Here is a 23,567-nt window from a genome sequence, read left to right as displayed (position 1 = left end):
AGGTGGACATTTAGGAAAGTGTTGAACTGACAACTGTGAAAAATGATGCAAATGTAATTAGGTATTTGCCTTTAGCTTCTGATGGTTACAGTCAGGGATTTTCACATGAGTGTATCCCAGGTCTGGAAGGAGGCAGCTGTGTTGAGTAAAGGCATGGTTAAGAGGCTAGATGAGATTTTAAATAAGGGTACAGAAAGATAAAAAGGAGCATCAACCAATCATGGAAATAACAAATTTATAAAGTTTGTTTATAAAAATCCAAAACTTTGACAAATCAAAACATTTTTTGAGTCTCCGCATTCCAAGACCAATAATCCTTTCTGTTTTTCCATGTACAAAGTTGTGTAAGGCATCTTTTGGAGGGTGTGCAAGTTCTACGTTTAATGATACAATTTTGGATATTATCTGATGTCTTGATTGCTTTTTATTCCATTGGGGGGGGGGATTTTTCCCCTATTTGATATTTTAAAATGTTTATACCGTAGTTTGGTCATTTGCCTTGTTTTTGTTATTTTTTATTTGTGACTTAGAGAAAGGGAGTTATTTGATTTTTTATTTATTTTTTTAAATTTTTACTTTTAGATTCCCTAGGGGACTTAACCACAGAGGGTCCAATCAGCAATACAATATACTGCGATACAAAATTATTGTAGTATATTGAAAATTTAATTTACTTCTATTACAGATTTCTTATGAAAGAATAATAACAATAGACTTCGGAGCTGTCATGGAAATAGATTGCCACTCCTAGATCTCGCTCCAGGGAACAGCAATGGGCAACATGACAGCCTCCATGTGCTGCCGTTTCTCAGATGCCTCTGTCACATTTACCTGTGGCATTTGAGGCATTAATGCTCGCAATTATAGACAACTGTCAACAGAGATCCTGGGACTATTGCACCTCTCAGATCCTGAGTGGGTGCCATAATTAACCCTTTCCCAACAGCTGCCGTACTGTTACAGCAGATGTGAAGTATTTAACTCCTTCCAGCTCTGCGACGTCTTATTATGTCACAATGAATGTGTATTTAATGGAAGGCACCATAATAGTACAGCTCCCGTTTCTCTTTGGCATTCTGCCTAACGTCAGCGACCAGTGATTGGGTCTCATGGGTCTCTTTGCTGTCATTATGCGTCATGACACTGATGTAATCCCTGAGGCCCTATCAGGGGTCTCTGATGTCAGGCAGAAGTGTCAGAGAGCACAAGGACTAGCACCGGAGTCCAGGCAAGGTAAGTAACATTGTTTTTTTATGTTTGATCACCTCTCCTTAATCTCCAATCACTATATTCTGGGGTCTGAAGAGACAACCTTTCTAACTCTGCTGTTGTGCTTTATGTGTTGCTATTGATCATGATCTTGACCTCAACCTTCTTCCTGACTACACTCCTGCCTTGATATTTGGATACTATGCCTGGTAAATGACATTGGCTTCTGGCTCACGTCTCATTCTTTAGTATGTTGCGTCTTCTCCATTGGTAACAAACCCTGTCTCTGTTTTTGACTATGTCACCACCAGTCTGAGACCTGGGGATGATCCTTGTGGGGGTAAGGGTGGAAAACAGGAGAATTTAGATTGTACACATGGTTTATCCTGTGCCATTTTAACTACCATACCATGGATTTCATAAAACAAAGGGATTTGAATAGAATACAGTATGTAATTTAAAAGCAGAATGATAAAGATCTTCTGTTCCTCACTTCCCTAGCCCTGGATATAGACATTTCACTAATCTAATTATTTTAGCTTTAACAAAGTCTATAATGATTCATATCAGGAAAAATATTCTCCATCTTATGGAATTAAGAATTAAATTAAACCTGTAATTAGCTGAAAACAGTTTTATCTTCATAGCCATTACAGTTGATACAAATTCCACATACACCAATCAGCCATAACATTAAATCCTACCTAATATTATGTAGTTCACCCTTATTCCACCTAAACAGCTCTAGCCCATGTATCCCAGAAGACCCATGAATGTGTCAAGAAGTTAGCAGGAGCTCCTTTATTCTTCAAGTTGTATGAGGCTCTCATTTTTTGTGATATAAAGTGTATTCCATAATTGTACTTCATTCAGTGCAATGTACTGGGAAGTTGTAAAAAAAAATTCTGAATGGGATGGAATTAGGAAAATAAAACAAAACACAAATGTGCCATTAAAATTTCATTTTTATGATGTTCACTGTGGTAAAAAAAATGACACATCACCTCACATTATCTATATTCTGCATGTCAGTAAGGTCAAGGCAATAACAAATTTATATAGTTTATGTTTAAAAGGATTCTATCATTAAAAAAAAAACAGTTTAGGCTAAAGTCCCACGCTGCAGAAATGCAGCTTTTTTTGTTGCAGATTTTATCGCGTTTTTTTTTTAGGCCAAAACCAATAGTGGTTCGAACAGAAGCTAGCAATACAAGTAATTCCCATATATTTCCCATTCCTTTGTAGCCATTCTTAGCTTTGTTTCAAAAACAGCAGCAAAATCTGCAACAAAAAAGTTGCTTTTCCGCAATGTGGGGCCTCAGCTTAGAACTAAAAGCTAGGAATAGCTTTTAGAAAGGCTGTTCATCTCTTACATTTATTTTGAAGGTCTGCGCTGCTGTTTTAGAATTTTTCTTCTTTTCTTCATTATAGTAATTGTGCTCAGAAAGCACAGAGGGTGTTTCCCCTGTGCTCAGAGCACAGCGTTGTTATCCATTCCAGCGCCGCCTCTGTGTTCTGCGTCTCTTCCTCTTCACTCCTTTTCTTACACGAAACCACCGCAAAATGGCCGCCAAAACAGCCAACTGCGCATGTCCATCAGCTTTCTGACCACAGGGGGAACGCTGCCTGTGCTTTCTGAGCACAATTACCTTTAATAACTTAAAATATTCAAAACTTTTTTCTTTTTAGTGTTTACTGAGCTACGTAAGGGCTGTGGGTTGAACTCATATTCTTATTGGTACCAGTATGCAATATACTTTTTGATTTTTACGTATTAACATTTTTTGGAAGATGAAACAGAAAAAAAAACTGATTTGGCAATTTTTATTTTTTTCTCGCTATGCATTTTACCATATAGTATAAATATTTTTTCTATATTGAAAAAGAAATGAAAAAGCTGTCCCTACAAAGTACATAAATGTGGTTGCAAGGTACTTAGCTGGTGCTGTAGCTTTAAACGCTGCAGAAGACAGTCCACGAGCATGCTGAAAGTAATACAGTCCAGGTATTTTACAAGGGAATGCTTCATTTATTTTTATTGCATATAATGTGGTTTTACAAATACTTATTAAAATCACCCACTCTCAAACCTCCCAGGAGTGTTAGGGTAAGTTCACACAGAGTTTATTGGTCAGGATTTTGAGACCGTATCCACTTCAAAATCCTGACCAAAAAGACAGCTGCAATTGAAATCAGTGGGAGCCAGAAAAAGAAGCGAGATGCTCATTCTTTCAGGCGGATTTGTCTCGCAACATCCGCCTGGAGACACTCCCTCCCAACTAGGCCCATTCATTTGGGCCTAATCTGGAGCGGAGTGCGCGACTGGATGCCGCTGCACGGCATCGGCATCCAGTCGCAGCAACCCGTATTTTGGATCGGAACCTGAGGCAGCCTCCGGTCCAGTCCAGTCCAGTCCAAAAAAACCCCGTGTGAACTTACTCTCAGTGAGCATTTTCAACATTTGCAGTCCTGATTTACAGAATTGGAATGCTGCATCTCTCTGGTTGACCCTGAGTGTGGCCACTGTCTCATGTGTCTAACCTGAAAATATTTCTTGGTGAACAGAGCTGCCGCGCTACCACATTGTAATCACTAAAATATTGGCAAGTATGGTTATATTACACTTCCAAGCAATGACCTGTAATGCAAATCAGACTATAAAATATTTTGTTTTGTTTTTTTTAACTTGTTTTATTGAATATAGACTATAATGGGGTCTGCAGGATTTCTGCCCGGCTTGCAGGACTTTTCTCTCTGCATTTTTTTTTTAAACTCATTTTATTGAGAAATTATATAACAAATTACAGTACAAGAAAAAACAAGACATAAGAGATGGCAAAGGGTATACAATCCAAAGAAATCTTGGACCAAAAAATCTTGTCAAACAGAACAAGAACCAAAAACCATGCTGCAAAGTCCATATTAGTAATTGAAGGCTTGTAAAAATCATCCAGTAGAAAGTCCAAATCCAGAAAGTCGAGAGAGGTATCAATCTCCATCTAACCTGCAGAGGATGAGATTAGAAAACAAGAAAGACAGCAGAAAAACATGCATAGGAACATACACATTACTCCAAATGCAGTATAAGGGTGCATTTACACGGAGTAACGTGCCGCGTGACCTGGCACGTATACGCCGTGTGAGATTTTGAGTGCCGTATACGCTCCCATTGATTTCAATAGGAGCCTGGATCGTACACGCTGCGTTATTTTGCGGCCCTGATTTTGTGGCCGCAAAATAACACGCGTATACAAGACTAACTCCCATTTAAATCAATGGGAGCGTATACGGCGCTCAAAATCTCACACGGCGTATACGTGCCAGGTCACGTGGAACGTTACTCCGTGTGAATGCATCCTAAGCATGGACCAGAGTCACCCCTTGAACAGCTAAGGAACAAGTGCATTCAGGGTAGAGCGAAAAGAATGGTCAGTATACAGGGTCAAGGAAAAGTCGCACCACGGGCCCCAAATCTTACAAAATTTTTGAGGGCAGCCCCTGCCTTTATATACCACTTTATTATATGGGACAATGGAGTTCACCAGCTTCTGCCACATGGGAACGGAGGTCTCTCTGCATTTTTAAAGCAGAATGAGCAACAGAATCCCTGAGCAGAGATCAGACACAGGTGTGATCCTAGCCTTACCTGTATTTTAGATAATACGAGAGATAATGTAGAGTTTTAGTTCTATTCCTATTCTTAGAATCATTAGTTAGCATTAGTGAAATTTGTCCATCATTCAACATTTAACAACAAACAAAAGGAACAAAAAGACATTACTCTCTTGGGAAGAGAAATCTGCCGGCTTTTGTATTATTTGTACTCTTTAAACACTAGCACATTATGTCAAAGGTCATAAATCAAGAATTTAGTTTTCCATTTCCCATCACTTTATTATTACTTTCTCAATTTAGAGTCTTACTTGCCTTCAAATAATACACTTCCTCTATGTCAGCAGAACACGGACGTTCTTTATTAAGAAATGTCCACGTTACTGTTATGTACTTCACTTACTCAAAACATGTTCCTGTAAGGTGCAGTGAAGAAATCATAGGTAAAGCAGCATTTATATACCAGTTATTTATACAGAACAGAGCACGTGATAGGTGGAGCACCATTATGTGGCATCTAAGCAACCACAAATTCCGTTCCCAGGCGTCATGTCATCCTTTGTGGTTTTGTTTAAAGAAGAAGTAGACCTGGCTGTCATAATCTCAGATAAGGAAAAGCACTTACCATCTAACTTTTTAGAACAAATCTGAATTTACTCAAAAAAATATTTGCACTTAATTTAAAATAATTATTAATAGTCAACAGTCGTTGTTGGGGCAGGAAGACAACGGCCATGCTCTCAAGAAATAAGTTATGCTTTACGAGATATAGAGTGGGCTAAATGCATACCACATGAGCATTTACCACATTGATATTGTATAAGTAAATGCAAAGTCTGTTTCATACTTACTTTCATAAGAATTTGTGAATTTAGAAGAGTATTACTGCTTCTATCTGATGGTTGTCAGCCATTTATGAAAGAGTCAGAGTTGGGCTGTGGAAAAATAGAAGAGTTGCAGTCTGTGCTTTGGCCAACCAACCCTACAGCTCTGCTACACCCTTCTATTGACACCAGTGGAAATGGCCACGATTATGCGTGCAGGACAATGCGTGTTGCCCAGAGATGTGATGCTCTTGCTGTTATGAACTCTTGGAAATGTAGTTCATTTTGGCAGGGCCTCATTATTATAGAACACTGTATGGATTGTTTTCCCAGGTGGCCCAATGGAGAAAGATAGATAAGTTGCAAGAGTCAATAAATGTCTTCTATATTTGTAGACTTTTGCATGAAGGTGGTGTGGCCAGTGTGGAGCACATCATTCTTTCTGTTTGTGCAGGATTAGTGTTCTGATATAACTACATATGGAACATCATGTGACCAGGCCCATCCACTGAGAAAATTAGGTAAACAGTTCATCATCCCCCCCACCCAAGGTCTTTACATGACTTCCCCGGGTAGTGTACACAGTTTAGAAAATGCTCTAGGGAAGTATAATATTCCACTATTCATATATGTACTGTATTCATATGGGAACTCTATGGCACAATGTATTAAAGGGTTTTTGCAACTTGGAACAAGAAGACAGTTTGCAGATCAGTAGGGGCCCAACTGCTAAGGCTCCCATCAATCACGGAATTTTTGTCCCCCGTTCTTGACAGTGATCATGTAGCACTTTTCCATTTATTACAATGGGAGTGCTGGAAATAGATGAAGTACACTGCTTGGTTATATCTGGTGTTCCTATTGAAATTAATGAAGCAGTGCACGCACTACCTGACCACTTCTCAATAATATTACTTATAGCCTGAGTAAGGGGCTCCTATAAGCTCTGAAACGCGTCAGCCGGGTGCCTTTTCCTGTTTTCTGTCACCATCAACTGAATTGAATTTTATATGGACTGTAGGTTGTTCCAAGAATTTTACAATAAAAGCTACGTTACATGGATGGGATTGCTTGCTGGATATATTTTTTGGATTCATTGCATTCAAAATAGGGGTCAATATCTCCTTTCTCCTGATTTTTGGGGGGCTGAGTGGTCGACTCCCATTGATTTGAATGATATCCCTTATCCTTTAACTTGGTCACTTTATGACATTGTTGATCACAATACAGAATGGTCATTGTGTGGTAAAGTCTGCACACTATATAGCACTATTTATTTCACCACTGCACTACTAATTCACTCAAAGTGCATCCATTGTTACCAAAGCTCATCAGCTCTATTGCGGTATTTTTTTTTCATAGGATGCAAATATAGATTTTTTTTTTTTTAATTAAAACACACTATATGATGCACATATCTATAAGATTACAATCAGACCCATGTACATTGATCTTTATAGTTGTTGCACAGATGGTAATTAAAGGAAATTGAGCAATCTAAAATGAACTAATAACCTGTGCAGAAATACACGAAGAGCATGTTTCATCACCTAGGATAAAATCCTTGGGTAAGCATTGAGCATATTTCCTCTTTTCATATTGTATTGAACAAAATATGTTTAATAGTGCAAACGTGAAGACTGGCATAATTTATTTATTATGCTTACTTTTATAGCGCCATCATATTCTGCAGTGCTTTACAGACATTAACAGTCATCAGTATATCTTTGGAGTGAGGGAGAAACCCACACAAACACGAGGAGAACATACAAACTCCTTGCAGATGTTGTTCACACTCAGGACTCCAGCATTGCAAGGCTACAGTACTAACTACTAAGCCACCGTGCTGCCCACCAGTCTTCATAACCCTCCCTGGCGGAGGGTGTGCCTCATTTATAACAAGGCGCACCCCTCCTTATAAATGAAGCTCAACTTCCGTTGGACATGAAACTGAAAGATCTAGATTTCCTGCATCATTTATGCCAGATTTCAGCTTCTGCACACTATCTCCACCTCCCCTTTTCAGTAAAGTCTTGAGGGCTACACATAAAGCAAAACATTTCAATTATTTTGCGCAAGCACCCAAAAAAACACTGTGTACAAGGCATAATAATAAATCTAACCCAAAGCTGAAAGGTTTCCAGTAGTTCTCAGGCTGGTCATAGCAATGAAATTAACATTTACCATAGGATCTATCTCTTCATCACATTTTAAAATCAGAATGAGGACATTCCACGCTTGTCATATACTTTGTGTATAAACTAGACTTGTACTGTGATAGTCAATGGCATCAATGAATGTAATTGTAGTTAGAGTAGAGTTACCTTTAAGAGAAAATAGCTCAGTGTGAATCTATGACTTCTACTCAGTGCTTAAATTGGAAAAACATTTTAGGGGTAACTCTGGAATAATGGCAAAACCCTGCCCTCCATGGACACGCGCATTCCTGTACACACTTTTATACCCAATATTGGCATACATTTTCCCCATAGTGGCCCTTGCACACAGTATTATATGTCCCCAAGTGGCCCTTGTACACAGTATTATATGCCCCCAAGTTGCCCTAGCACACATTATATGCCCCCAAGTTGCTTTAGCACACAGTATTATATTCCCCCAAGTGGCCCTTGGACACAGTATTATATGCCCCAAGTGCGCCTTGAACACAGTATTATGCCCCATTGTGGACATCCATGAACAAATATTATACTCTGGGGTCTTTTCAGACCCCAGAGTATAATAATCGGAGACCCAGGGCCTGGGGAGGAAACAAAAAAAACCTGTTACTTACCTCTCCCTGGCTCTTGCAGGGCATTTTCAATGTAGTACGGCGAGACTCCAGACGTCACGAGAGCAGGGGGCTTGCGTCGCGACACATTAGGACACAATCCCCATGCCCATGTGACGTCTGGGACATCATCCAAGTAGGCCTGAATCCTTCTGGAGCTGGGAGAGGTAAGTAACAGCGTTTATTATGTTCTGCATTCTGGGTCAGACAATTTCTTAGTTTATACCGTATACATGCAAGACTTTGTGTCCGGCTATAAAAACTGGCTTCCCCGCAGACAGGCCACAGAAGGACGCGGGTGGTCACCTTTACAAACCCATTCAACTGAATGGGTTTTAAAATTGACCGCTGAGTTTCCATTCTCTGTCCAGTTTCGCCGGGGCTGAAGACGGAAACCCGAAAGAATGCACAAACCAGACACCAGGCACCCCTCACTCTTGGCTTTGGCTCATAAAACCGCAGAAAGATCTGCAACAAAAAAGGCAGTTTTCCAGAATGTGAAATTTGTTTTAGGCCGTCGTAGAAACGCAGGAAAAAAAAAACGCTGCTTTACAGTCCCAGCAAAGTGAGTAAGATTTCCACAGTGTGCAGTATGCAGCATGTTCAAGCGGCTCTATCATTGGGAAAACTCATTTTAAACTAAGCATATACTTGCATAGCCTTTAGAAAGGCTATTCCACACATACCTTTTGTATGTTAATCCCCTCAGCTGCACTTTTTCCATAGAGTTATATTTGGGAGGAAAATTAGAAAATGCTGCAAAAAAGCAATGAAAAAGCTGTGATTCACTACATGGTAATATTTTGACACTACTGTCATTACAGTTTCTCTGATTTATCATAGGATTAAGACAACTGACTGAAATGACGATTTAATGACTGATATATACTGAGCACCTTTGACAGATCACAGCGACAAACTATAATGACGGTAGTGTGAAAGTAGCCCAAGACAACTGAGGAGAAAAATGGCCATAAAAAATGTCCATTTTCATGGCAGTCTTGCACCTCTTTTCATGGATTTCCTATACATTTGAGTGTATGGAGGGATCCATGAAAACGGCCAAAAATAGGACATGACCTTTATTTTTATGGTCTGTCACAACAGACTGCTAAAATAATGGTCATGTGAATAACCCCATACACCTATATTGAATTTAACATCTTGTGAACGAAGCTTAAGGCTAGGTTCACATTAGCGCTCAATCTCTGCTCAGGGATTCCGTTCTCCATTTCGATTTAAAAATGCAGAGAGAAAAGTTCTCCCTTTTCAGGCGGATACCTGGTGGACCCCATTATAGTCTATGGGGTCCACCGGTTTCTGAGGGTAATTTTTAAGCGGATTAGCTTTCCATTTGCGGGTTCTCCAAGCAGACTATCTACTGTCGTTTTTGCTGCAGTGTCCCATGTCTTTCAGCCATTGCATTGCAAATGTTAAAATCAGCAAGTAAAGCCCCGAGCACGACTTGACAGGCTGCAGGTATTAAACCTGTATTACATGTAACTTTGTGCTGATTTTTTTTTCTTTTACACCCTATCCACTTTGCTGACCATTGTAAATTGCGAGAATTTTCAGAGGCTAAGGGTCCATTTACACAGAGTTTTTTGGTGAGGAAAGGATCTGCTTCAGGAATTAGGAAATTTGCCAATTCCACATAAATTTTTGCCAATTCCATGTGGAATTTTTGCCAAATCCACGTGGATTTTCTGCCTCCTATTGACTGTGTTGGTTTTTGCAGGCAGAATCCACCTCAAGGAAGCTTTTTTTTCTGCTAGCAGAAAAAATTTGCTAGCGAAATAAAAGCTACTTTAGAACTCTATGGGGAGGCTTTTTTTCCACGTGTATTCTGACACAGATTCAGCGGATCCTCGCCAAAAAACTCAGTGTGACTGGACCCTATGGCTGAGATCACACGGGGTTTTTTGGGTCTGATTTTAACGTGGAATCCACGTCATAATCCAGCTAAAAAAAAGCCTCCCATTGAAATCAATGGGAGCCGGTCATTTCCTTTTTCTGCGAGCGGTTTGTTCCCGTTCACGGCAAAAAGAAGCGGCATGCCCTTTCTTCAGGCGGATTCCTCTAGCAGATTTCTGCTAGCACAAAAAGGAACCCATTGAAGTCAATGGGAAGTTTTTTTTCAGCACTGAATCTGATGCAAATTCCACTCCGAATTCAGCGCCATTTTCCTCTGTGTGAATGCACCCTTAGGCTAAGTTCACACGGGGGGGGATTGTGGCACCGAGAGTGACGCGGGGAGCCGCGTCAATCTCGGGTCAAAACTCGCCTGCCATGACTGTCGTGGTCGCGGCTTCCCCCAATGGAGTCGGCAGAATCCGCCTGAAGAAAGGGCAGCTTGCTTCTTTTTTCCGTGAGTGGCAGCATGCCGCTCTCGGGAAAAAGTAGCCTGGCGGTCTCCATAGACCACCATTGTGAGGGGGCGGATTATGGCGCGTAATCCATGTCATAATCCGCCCCCTCACAATGGTGTTCTATGGAGACCGCCAGGCTACTTTTTCCCGAGAGCGGCATGCTGCCACTCACGGAAAAAAGAAGCAAGCTGCCCTTTCTTCAGGCGGATTCTGCCGACTCCATTGGGGGAAGCCGCGACGACAACAGTAATGGCAGGCGGGTTTTGATCCGAGATTGACCCTCTGTGCCCATGTGAACGGGCCCTAAGGCTATGATCACATCTCTGTTTGGAATCTCTATTGCAGTTTCCATCAGAAATCACCAGACTGCGGCCATGTTCACATCTGCATTGGAGTCTCCAGAGCAAAGTCCGCTGAAAATTGACAAAATAAAAGTCCTGTATAAAGGAATTTCTCTCCATCAGTTTCAGTATAAAAACGGTGGAAACCCGAAGGACACCAGGCAGGCCCCATATGGGGTCCACAAATAACCGCTGTTTCCGCGAAGAGGCACTGTCGTTCGGGTCCACCAGAGATGCAAGGGTGAACCTAGCCTAAAAAATCCTGCAAGGCCGACTTTTTAGCCAACAATTTGAGTAAAAAAAAAAATTGGACCCCATTCTAGTCAGTGCTGTCCATTTTTCCATTCTTCCTGAACATATAAGACATAGTGTGTATATGAATTTAGCATACACCATGTGGATTAGGCCATGTCTCCTTGTCTAGAGCTGAATTCTCCCATAGCAACCAATCAGATCCCAGCTCTCACTTCTGTACAGTCCTGTAGTATATGAAAGAAGCGACCTCATTGGCTGCTATGGACCTGTCCTTTCTTAGCACTAGTTCGTGCACTGCTCGGACATAATCAATATGAGCTTTTTGTCCCTGCGGCCGGTGCCTATTCACTTCCTGGGTGTGTCTGCACATACAAGCACATCGCTTCTCTAATGTATGAGAGCATCCTACACAGCACTGGCACTGCACTCCTCACCCTCTGTTTCCATGCCAACTTACAACTTCCTGTGAGCCTAAAGCTGTGCCCATATTGTTCCATCCCTTGTGAGGAGCCACCTGCCCTGTCACTGCAGAAGTGATGTTACAGTTTGTGGCGGTAATGGCACATGTAGCTGTGTAGTGGGGAGGACGCACACACGGTTCCTCTTTACACGGTCAGTCAGGGCGCACTTAGCTGTGAGGCAGCGTCGCTAAGCTCGAGAGTAAAGATGTCTACAGAGGAGGAGATCAACCAACAGGGAGACATGGACGAGACTGAGGATGTTCTGGCTGAAGGTAGAGGCATACTTCTTATCTACTATATATACATACATGGGACATGAGGATAGCAAGTGAACATGTCTGCTGCCTATATTCTAGTCTAATGATGTGGGGACTGAGGCATGGCTGCTTATGGATAGTATATGGGACAGCTGGTCAGCTCTGAGGTAAATACACACCTTCACCTGTTGGACTGGATTTCTATAGTCAGTCATGTGTATATGATTAATTATAGGAGAGAATGGGTAATAACTGACTGACATGGAGCCATATATAATGGAATTGATTAATGACTTATTGTTATGTAATGGAATATCATCATAATTGTTATAATATGTGTGTCTATAATATATATATGACGTATATATCACATCCGGTCTTTTCCATTTGCCAACTTGAAAATGAAGGTTTTTCCTTCTTATTGTGGATCTAATATAGTGGTCATAAGAGATCAATGGTGAATTCAGAGAATGTAGTTAAAACTGTTTTCAAGTGGCCTGAATTTTTACAGATTAAACACATTTTATTAATATGTGTCACCCGAACTTCAGGTGACAGATGTATAATGTCAGCGAATGGGATTTTATTAAACCTCATTCATCACTTCATCTGGACTTTGCCTATTTATTTGGGCCTAATCCGGAGGTGACTGGGTGCCGGTGGACTGTATGCACAGCATCAGCATCCAATCGCGGATAGCCATTTTTTGGTCCGGAATCTGAGGCGGCATCCTGCCTCAAATTCCGGACCAAAATCCACCGTGTGAACTTAGCCTAAGGGTCCATTCACATGGAGGAAAATGGTGTGGAATTTTCCACGCTGAAAGAAAGCCTACCATTGATTTCAATGGGTTTTGCTAGCTTTTTTTTTCTGCTTCTTTACCTATATATATAAAACTCCAGTATTTCCATAGTGTTTTTGAAATCGTAGTATTTCCACTGTGGGATTATCCACATATTGCCTGTAATGAAAAACGCAGTGCTTTTTGTTGCGGCATTTACGCCATGGCCAATTGGAAAATTCAGTTTTTGGCCAGAGCCCCATGTGGCGGAAATGCTGCTGCTGCTGCAAAAAAAAAACCGCATAGTTTTACAGTCACCGCAGACACACTACGATTTCCAAAACCGTTGCAGTTTTCCTGCTTTAGGGCTAGTTCACACGTGGGCAAAGGGGAGTTTTTTGACAGCGGATTTCGCTTCAAAATCAGCCCCTTTACAATGGAGCCCTATGTGAACAGCTAGCTTTTTTTTTCCGCTAGCTTTTTTTTCCACTAGCTTTTTTTTTCTGCTAGTTATTTTTCAGCTAGCAGAAAAAAGAAGCGACATGACCTTTCTTCAGGCGTTTTCCGCCTGAAGAAAGCAATAGAAGTGAATGGGAGGCAAAAACAGCGCAGGTTTTTTTCAGCGCGGTTTTTTGCAAAAAACCGCGCGGAAAAAAACGCTAGCGGTTTTTTTTAGCCCATTCACTTCTATGGGAGGGGAAAACAGCCTGGCTTTTTTTGGAAGCGGTTTTTACAAAAAAAAGCTCCAAAAAAAGCTTCCTAATTAGGAAGCAGTTTTTTTCAGGACCAAAATAAGCCAGGAGGTTTTTACGTGTGAACTAGCCCTTACCACTGTTTTAAACATTAGGCATTTGTAAAAGTGAAGAAATGGAGTTGTAATGTACATAGAAATATGCAAAGGAAAGCAGTGTGGTGTGCTGCCGTTCTTGACCTAAATGCAGTTCATGCGGTTCACTTTTGTTATGCTCACATGTAGAGGTCCAGACCGCATTGGAAAAACAAGTTTTGATCCAGTTGCAGATTTTACAGGTGAAACCCATTTTTTTAACATGTTTTACTTGTGAAGGCTGCAAACTGTCAAAAACAATTGTGGTGGTTTTAAACCACTTCTCAGCCACTACTTGTGAGTATACCCTTTAGTGAACCTTGACTGCGTCTTTTTTATTTTTCTCCTCTTGTACAGCTGTTAAGCTCACATTTCAGTAGCCACGATGTATACATGTAAATGAATAACGTGCCCTGGAGCTCACAGCATATGTTGTCTTATGTTGCATTGTGTTTAGGAGAGGTCATATCACACTTACTAATTGGGGTGTGGTACACGATAACAAGTGCTCTCTGTAACCGCTGTGGTTTTCTTATGTACTCATGTGAGACACAGGAGTTTCTTATACTTCTAAAGTATTGCTTACTGTAGTTAAGAAACATTTGTCCTTTTCTGCAGTTTCTACAAATACGGGTCCATCAATTAAGCCTTATCCATACAGCAGTGAAAAACGACTATTATAAGACAAAGGGGCATAGTTATTAATGTAGTCTAAGGCTGGGTTCACACAGCACTTTTTTTCCTGAAGAACTGTATGTGGTTTTTAATTGCAGTAATTTGTTCCTATGTTACTATGTATCCCAAGTGTATGTTAACAAAGCCAGGAGTGGATTGAGCAGTAGGTAGAAGTATAAGAACTTCCTATATATTTCCCATTCCTTTTGAAGACTTTCTAGGCTTTGGCTCAAAAAAACGCAACAAACTCTGCAATAAAAAAAAGCTGCGTTTCCGCAACATGGGGCCTCAGCCTAAAATGGTACTCCACATAATCCACACCTGCTGTCCCTGACAAAAAAAAGCTAAGTGACGAGCCTGGTGCAAAAGGGAGCCTGCACACGGAGTTACGTTCCGCTCATTCTGAACGTAAAACGCATTCTGAATGAGCGCGTAAAAAACAGATCCCATTAATTTCTATGGGTGCTGGTATACGTGCGCTCCCCATTGAAATCAATGGGAGGCTTTTTTCCCTATTGCTTTCAATGTATTACGCGCGTATCATATTGAAAGCAATAGGGAAAAAAGCCTCCCATTGATTTCAATGAGGAGCGCACGTATGCCGGCACTCATAGAAATCAATGGGATCTGGTTTTTACACGCTCATTCTGAACGAGTTTTACAGTATATCGTTGGGAGGCAGAGACTTCTAGAATCATAGATACCTATGATACTATGAGTCCTGATCCCAACATACTGTTCAGGACGGTAAATCTGGCGAACACATGGGCCTGTGAAACTCTGTCAAGTTAATTTAGCCTTTGATCTTGGCTTCGAACTCAAATATATGATAAGGCTGTGTTTGCATGTTCAGGTTTTCGGATGAAATTTATTAAACAGGAGTAACTTGGGGGAAAAAAACCCAGGGTTAAGTATCATCTGTTCTTTATGATTTTGGCTTCAAAATGACATCTGAAAACCAGGATGTGTAAATGCAACCTAATTGGCCCAAAGGCCACAACACTTAAGTGAAAGTAAAGTGATTATGGACTTTATCAAACTTTGTGGTTTTGCAGGTTACCATGTGGCCAGTAATAATATTAATACAATAATTAAATAAAAATACAGTAATCACTTAAGTGACTAAAGGTGGGTTCACACCTGCGTCCGGTCTCCGCTTTTGGGTTTCCGTTTTCTGCTGAGAGAAACTGGACAGGAGACGGAAACACAGCAGTCAGTTTTCAAACCCATTCACTTGAATGGGTTTGCAAAGTGACTGCCCATGAGTGTCTTCTGCCTCCCCGCTGCAGGACACAAAGTCCTGCATGCCTTACCTTGTGTCTGGTTAAAAAAAAAACCCAGAGAGGCAGTAGACGCTCACGGGCGGTCACTTCGCAAACCCATTCAAGTGAATGGGTTTGAAAACTGACTGCTGTGTTTCTATCTCCTGTCCAGTTTCTCTCGGCAGAAGATGGAAACCCGAAAGCAAAGACCAGGCGCAGGTGTGAACCCGCCCTGACTGACTGTCAGTTCCGATAATTACTTAGTATTTTCACTTACTTAACCCCTTCCCGCCGATGGCATTTTTTGATTTTCGTTTTTCGTTTTTGACTCCCCTCCTTCTAAACCCCATAACTTTTTTATTTCTCCGCTCCCAGAGTCATATGAGGTCTTAATTTTTGCGGGACAATTTTTTCTTCATGATGCCACCATTAATTATTCTATATAATGTACTGGGAAGCAGGAAAAAAATTCAGAATGGGGTGGATTTGAAGAAAAAATGCATTTCTGCGACTTTTTTACGGGCTTTGGTTTTACGGTGTTCACTGTGCAGCCAAAATGACATGTCCCCTGTATTCTGTGTTTCGGTACGGTTCCAGGGATACCAAATTTATATGGTTTTATTTAAATTTTGACCCCTAAAAAAAATTCCAAAACGGTGTTAAAAATTTTTTTTTTTAAAAGTCGCCATATTCCGACGGCCGTAACTTTTTTATACATAGGTGTACGGGGATGCATAGGGCGTCTTTTTTTGCGGGGCCAGGTGTACTTTTTAGTTCTACCATTTTCGGGAAATGTTATTGCTTTGATCACTTTTTATTCAAATTTTTAGCAGAATTAAAACAGTGAAAAAACGGCGGTTTGGCACTTTTGACTATTTTTCCTGCTACGGCATTTACCGAACAGGAAAAATATTTGTATAGATTTGTAGAGCGGGCGATTTCGGACGCGGGGATACCTAACATGTATATGTTTCACAGTTTTTAACTACTTTTATATCTGTTCTAGGGAAAGGGGGGTGATTTGAACTTTTAATACTTTTTATATTTTTTTATATTTTTTTTTTACTTTTTTTTTTTTTTTGCATTTATTAGACCCCCTAGGGGTGTTGAACCCCAGGGGGTCTGATCACTAATGCAATGCATTACAATGCTAATGCATTGCAATGCATTGCAAAAAAGCATCATCTCTTTTGCAGGCTGTATACACCAGCCTGCAAAAGAGAGAATTTGCAGACTGGCCGGGAGCCCTTAACAAGGCTCCCGGCTGTCATGGCAACGGGGGGTCGGCCCTGGAGCATGCTCCAGGAGCCGGCGATCCCTGCCAAAATGGCGGCGCTGCTGTCAAAGGCGCCGGAGGGGTTAATGCCTCCGATCGGTCCGGGGACCGATCGGAGGCATTAGAGCCGGTTGTCTACTGCTTGAAGCAGTAGACACCCGGCGGCTATGACGGCCGCCCGGCTCCCGGGCGGTCGCCATAGTTACAGACCCGACACGCGCCGTACTATTACGGCGCATGTCGGGAAGGGGTTAAAGAGGACCTATCATGTCCTCTAAGATAGGGAATGTTATATACAACTACAAAGCTGAATTGAATTGACTGTTCAGTGACATCGGTAGCTGAAACTCACAGCTCTGATCTTTGGAATGGGGTAAATACTGCCAAAGCTGTAAGTGCTAATTCAGTGTTCTGTAAGCTTTGTAATGGTAAATAACATTTCTGTTCATAGAGAATATCAAAGGTCCTCTTTAAAGAGTAACTAAACTTTCAAACAAATTTTTGATTTTCTGTCAGAATTTGTGATTTCTTTATGCTTTCTGTATTAAAAGCTGTACCCTGCTTCTCACTGTGTACAAGGCACGGCTTGTGTGTAATGCAGGGAAAATTGGGGGGGGGGGGTCAGGTCAATTTAAAGGGTTATATCCCTTTCATTATAAAATATTGAAATGTGATTCTGGTGTCATATGAAATAGGAGATTCTTATTTGTCCATGTGACACTTACCGGTATCTCTGGAAATAATACAGGTAGAAGTTATCAGTAGTTTTGGGATTAGGATATTTAGTTGCAGATGTTCCCTATCTCAACTGTGTTTTTAACCGATAATGTCTCTGAAAATAATACAGGGAGAACTGCAACCTTAGTAGATTAGAATCTCCTATTTAATATGACGCCATAAACTTGTTTCTACATTTTCTGTTCTAGCTGTCTGAAATTACCTCTCTTTTTTTTTACCTGCATTACACACAAACTCATGCAGAGTGACGGCTCGTTCACATCAGCGTTGTGAACTCCGTACTGCAGGTTTCCGTTTCCTGCCTAAAACAGAGGCAGGATACGGAAACCTGCAGGAGTCTCTCTCATCCATTCATTTGAATGGGTGAGAAAGATGTCCGGCCGTGAGCAGCGGTGAGCGTTTTAGGCTCTCCGCCGCGAAACCGGGTTTTATAATCCGGACACAGAGTCGGACATGCAGTACTCTGTGTCCGGATAAAAAAAAATCCGGTTTCGCGGCGGAGAGCATAAAACGCTCACCACCGCTCACGGCCGGACCTGGTCTGTGGTTTCCGTCTTCTGGCATGCAGAAGACAGAAACCACAGACCGGACAGGAGAACGCTAGTGTGACCCTAGCATGAGATGCTGGCTATAACTTTCAATAGAGAAGCAAGGGAACGAATAAAGAAATATAAGGCTCCGTTCCCATGGAGTAACGCGCCGCGCATTCAGACACGTATACATGTGTCAGAGTGTGAGCGCTCAAAACAGATCCCATTCACTTCAATGTGTGCTGGCTTACGGGCGCTACACATTGAAATCAATGGGAGGCTTTTTACCCATTGATTTCAATGTGTAGCCCGCTTGAGCCGGCACACATTGAAGTGAATGGGATCTCTTTTGCTACTGTTGAAATGCAGTGGAAAATAATGCAGCATTTTACAGTACTAGTAAAAACTACCCACTAGGTTCACTCCTGTGTTCCGGTCTCCGTTTGTGTGGTCCACTTGGAGACCCCATGAACGAAAATCTAGTCCACTTAAAAAAGCAGTTACTCGCAAAACCCCATGGACTCTCTAGACTATAATGAGATCCGCCGGGTTTCCGCACAGAAAAATGCATTGAGAAAAGTCCGGTTTGCAGGACTTTTCTCTCTACATTTTTAAAACTGAATGGAAAACTGAATCCCTGCGCAGAGAACGGGTGCAGGTGTAAACCTAGCCTGAGATTTCATTAATCTGATAAAAATACTGTGGAAAAGCTGGGTTATTAAACACTTGCATTTTTGAAAATCACATCATGTTAATTTTAGCTACAGAGTTGCAAGAGTTTTCACTTTCACTTTTTTTTTTTTTTTTTTGCATGATCTAAAAAAGAAAAGTGTTGGATAACTTCTTTAAATGAAAATAAGAACAAAAATAGAAGGTTTTCTTTAGTAGGGGGCTTTATCTATTTAACACAAATATATTCTTGTTTGTAGTCATTTATCAAACCGTACAGCTGCTTTCAGTGCAATGTCAAGGAAGTAAGCGCTAGCCAGGATGCTAATAGTCATTTATATACAAGCTAAAAAGGGAAGGATTTAGCAATGGTCAAATCCCCCACTGTTACAATGTTAACCTAGCCATCCGTCCCTTTTAAACACATTGTACACGTTGTACTAGACTGCAGCTCATGGTGAGCAGACATTAACATTGTACACCACTGGCTGTTTCAACCATTCAGTTGGCATCATTGAGATGCCAGTGACATTCTCTGATCTGGTGTGAAAAAAACAGAGATAGCCAGTATTTTGTCACCTAGGTAACAGGGTTTCCAGCTCAATTTTGGATTGACAATAAGGGGATTTATGCTATTGAATAGTGTAAATGACATTTTATGTGAGAGATTTAAATATGTCTTTGAAATTGGATTATCTACATGTATATAAAACAATTTTCCAAAGGTTTAAACTTGCCACCTATTTGATGGGACTTCTAATAACTTCTAATAACCCATTAATTATGAAAAGGGGGTCCTTTGCCCACCTCTTTGAATGCAATAGTGGTCAAACATGTTCATAAGGGTTTACAAACAATGCACAAAACAAATACAATGACTGACTAGTATAGCTGCAATGGTTTACAATCTATGAGGAAAGGGGGATAGTGACAATAGGTGGCAGCAGGGTTATTGAAGGATGCAGGCTTTCCAGAAGAGATGCGTCTTCAGGTTCCTCTTGAAGGTAGTGATTGTGGGAGGCTCAATCTTATGTACTTTTGTAGTAAGTTCCAGAGTATAGTGAATGCACAGAAAATCTTAGAGGCTGTTGTGTGAGCAGCTGATAAAATTGGAGCAAAGAACAAGATCTTGACAGGACTGGAGATTATGTGTTGGTAGGTAGTGGGAAATAAGTTCAGTGATGTATGGAGGGGGCAGGTTGTGGGTGGCCCTGTATATTAGCGTTATCATTTTAAACGTTATTCACTGTGCAATGGGTAGCCAGTAAAGGGATTGGCAGACTGGGACGGCTGATTAAAAACAAGGGGAGAGATGAATTAGGCAAATGGGTGGACCAAAAGGGAAGCAAGAGCATTTGTTGGAGGGCCATAGAGAAGGGTGTTACAGTAGTCTAAGTGGAAGATAATGAGGGCTTAGACAAGCATTTTTAGATTCAGAAAGAGTGGATTCAGTGAATGTTCCTGACTTGAAATCAGCAGGAGGTGTTGAGGACTTGGATGTGAGTCTTAAAGAATTGGGCAGAATCAAATGTTATCAGCTGTCTTATGAGACTGGGGTTAGTGTGATACCAATAACTTTGATAGTTGGGTCTGTGAGGGGACTTGCGTGTGGTGGGAGAAAGATGATGCACTCTCTTTTCTCTGTGTTGAGTTTGAAGAAGCTGGAGGAGGTGCGGAGAAGGAGACAGCTATGTCTGTTAGACACTCTGGGTAGCAAATCGGTGATGTCTGTACCAGAGAGATGGATTTGAGTGTTGTTGGTGTAGCAGTGGTATTGATAACCATGGGACTCTAAATGTAGATGGGGGAGGGGGAAGAGGGATCCCAGCACAGAACGTTGGACACCTACAGAGAAAAGGTGCAAGGTGCTGTCTGAGTTTTTGAGGTAGGAAGAGATCCAGGGCAAGGCAGTGTCTGTGATGCAAAGGGATGAGGGCTTTTGTGACAAGAGGGAGTGATCAACTGTGTTGTAGGCAGAGGAAAGATCTAAAAGGAGGAGAACTATGTACTTCTGTTTGGCTCTGGTAGTTAGTAGGTCGTTTGTGGCTTTGGTTAGTTTAGTTCGTTTTTGGCAGTTTCATTGAAGTAGTGGGTAGTCTCATAAAGATGAATGGAGCACCAGAGCACATGCTCAGCCACTGTTCGATTCAAACAAAGTGAGAGAGGTTTGTGGACATCCATTCTTTTGATAAGTGGAAGTACTGTAGATAGGTGATAGCTATTGTAAGGGCTTTTACCAAGATTTAAACCTGTTACTGTATTTTCTGATTTAAAATCAATTTAAAGGGGTTGTCCCATGTGAAGGATCCGATCTATACTGCAAGCTTATATGTATTTAAAGGCTAATTCACATGGGGCAAAATGGTCAGGATTTTGACGCGGAATCCGCATCAAAACCCTGCTAAAAAAACGCCCCCCATTGAAGTCAATGGGAGCTGGTCATTTTCTTTTTCCGTGAGCGTATTGTTCCCACTCGCCGAAAAAAGAAGCAAGCTGCCCTTTTCTCAGGTGGATTCCGTGGCTAATTCAGCCACGGCGTCCGCCTCTCAACACCATCCTCCAGACTAGACCCATTCATTTGGGCCTAATCCGGAGCTGAAAGCCGCGATGGAATGTGTTCATGCGGAACCCCGTGTTAACTAGCCCTAAGAATTTTCCTAAATACATTGTTTCAACAAAACTGCTTTGTTTAGCAGCTGAGATTATTCACTTCATTGTTTACACTGCGTTTCCATAGGACCTGGGGATGGTCTTATCTCTCCGCCCAGGACAAGTGATGTAGCTCCCTGCTCTGAGGAGGGGAGGGGGAGCTGAGTGTTCAGAGCAGCTGGTATTTGAGCCATTTTTCTCCTGTTCTTCCAGTTATCAGGTCGGCTAATGATTTTTGCTGATAAAGGCTGAGACAGGGAGTCTGTTACCTCTGTATGTAACACAGACCTATCACTGAGTATATTGCAAGCTGACTCTTGGTCCTGTAGCATGTAAATTTGGGATTCTCATGACCTATCAAATCCAGCTCTGCTACATCAGCTTCATATTGTCAGCGCCGCACCTCCCATGAGGCGACCTGAAGCGACCGCTTCAGGCGGTGCTATGCCAGGGCCCCGGGGAGGGCGGCATTTTTGCTTACCTAAGCCAGTCCAGGACAAGCTGTTCTGGACTGGCTTAGCGTCACCGTCACCGAGCGGTGGATTGGGGAGGCCCTGTGGACGCAGCGCTGCTCTAGCGGCCTCCCCTCACACTCAGGCAGAGAGCAGGTCCTCTCCCTGCCTGCTCTCTGCCTGCTAACGCCACTCCGCCATGCCCCCTTCGCTCCGCCCTGCCCCCCTTTGCTCCGCCTCCTCCTCCCTGGAAGGGGGGGGCGGCTTTCTGTCGTCCGCCTCGGGCGGCAAAAAAGGTAGGTTCACCCCTGCATATTGTGTATCTTCCAGTGATACTGTGCTAATTTTACAACCATTCCTCATTACTGACTGCAAACATACTGCTATGAAGAGAGCTAAGCAGAGCAAGGGAAACCCCGTCCACCAATTTACCGAGAAAACCAGGAAGTGAACAGTTGATGAGCAGGCGAGTTGAGAAAACCCCTTTAAGCTCAGTTTGTGTTATAGTATACAGGTGTAGAGAGAGAGACTACAGTGAACAGAACACAGTAGTTTTTACTACAATTTTATGTTTTCGAGTCACTGCATGTCCTGTATTAGGTGGTTTGGGACTGTTAAAATAACCAGGAAGGAAAATCACAATTTTAGCTAATATTCATTGTGGGGTCTGAAAACCCAGTTCAGTTTCTCAGTTTCTACATACGTGTATCCTGAGCATCATATGAAAGTGTATGCATATTTCATGTTACTGTAAATGATGACCTCCATGACTGAACATAGCTATGTGTGTACAGTGAGAACAGTACAGATCTTAGATATCTTGCAGGCTGCACATGGCCTTACATTAAATATACATGTGCACTTACACAGTTCTGTTTTTGTAACTGGAGATACATGATGTCATTCTCCACTGTGCGTTTTTTGTGCACGCTAACTCTTCTGAAGAGCTCTCTAAAACACTTGCACTCAGAAAATTTCTTTGTGAGACAAACTAAAGCAAACCCTGATGTGGGCTGCTACGTAGAAGTTGATGTGGGTTGCTGCACGCTGCTTCTCGCTGCTTGCTGTCGTTGCTAGGCACCGGCCAGGAATCTATAGCTCATGCAAGTCCTCAGAGAAATGAAGGCATTGAGGATCTGAAAGCATCCCACCCCACAAAGCACAAGTGTCATTTGACATGCAGATGTATTAAGTACTTCGACTAACATCACAAGAAGTAGGAGGCTTGTCTGGAGAAATTGTGAGTGCTCGGATTGCCTGGCTGAATTTACCTAAAGATGAGGCTGACATTTTCTAATTTATGTCAATTATGTAACATGTCGAAAATGGGGGCAGTCAGACACCTATTGCTTACGAAATTGCCTCTTCCATTTACATGTCTTTGAAGTTTGTCCTGAAATTTGCGATCACATGTCTGAGATAATTTAGGCAGCAGTGTCACAATCACTTTAATCAGGTCTGTGCTTATCCAACCTTCTTTGTAGGTGGCGTGTCTTACTGAGACAGAATAGCGAATGTGAAATTAGACTTGTAACCTCAGCTGAACCTCAAATATTTTAGGTACTAATACACTTCAGATGTTATATTGCTGTG

At 41.7% G+C, this 23,567-nt stretch overlaps 1 protein-coding gene across 2 annotated transcripts in view; it reads left to right on the top strand.

Moving 5' to 3' along the window:
• Positions 1-11,809: 11,809 nt before the first annotated feature.
• The window catches only part of RIPOR2 (RHO family interacting cell polarization regulator 2), a 105,340-nt gene continuing 93,582 nt past the window's right edge, over positions 11,810-23,567 (top strand). For both annotated transcript variants that reach the window (XM_075270905.1, XM_075270904.1), the window contains exon 1: positions 11,810-12,131. In XM_075270905.1, coding sequence (XP_075127006.1) covers positions 12,065-12,131 — 67 coding nt within the window. In that variant the 5' untranslated portion in view covers positions 11,810-12,064. The remainder of the gene's footprint in view (positions 12,132-23,567) is intronic.

The sequence above is a fragment of the Leptodactylus fuscus genome, chromosome 4, assembly GCF_031893055.1.
Source record: "Leptodactylus fuscus isolate aLepFus1 chromosome 4, aLepFus1.hap2, whole genome shotgun sequence".
Classification (NCBI taxonomy): Eukaryota; Metazoa; Chordata; class Amphibia; order Anura; family Leptodactylidae; genus Leptodactylus; species Leptodactylus fuscus.
Note: the sequence above shows the minus strand (reverse complement) of the source record. Positions and strands in the feature narration are given on the sequence as shown.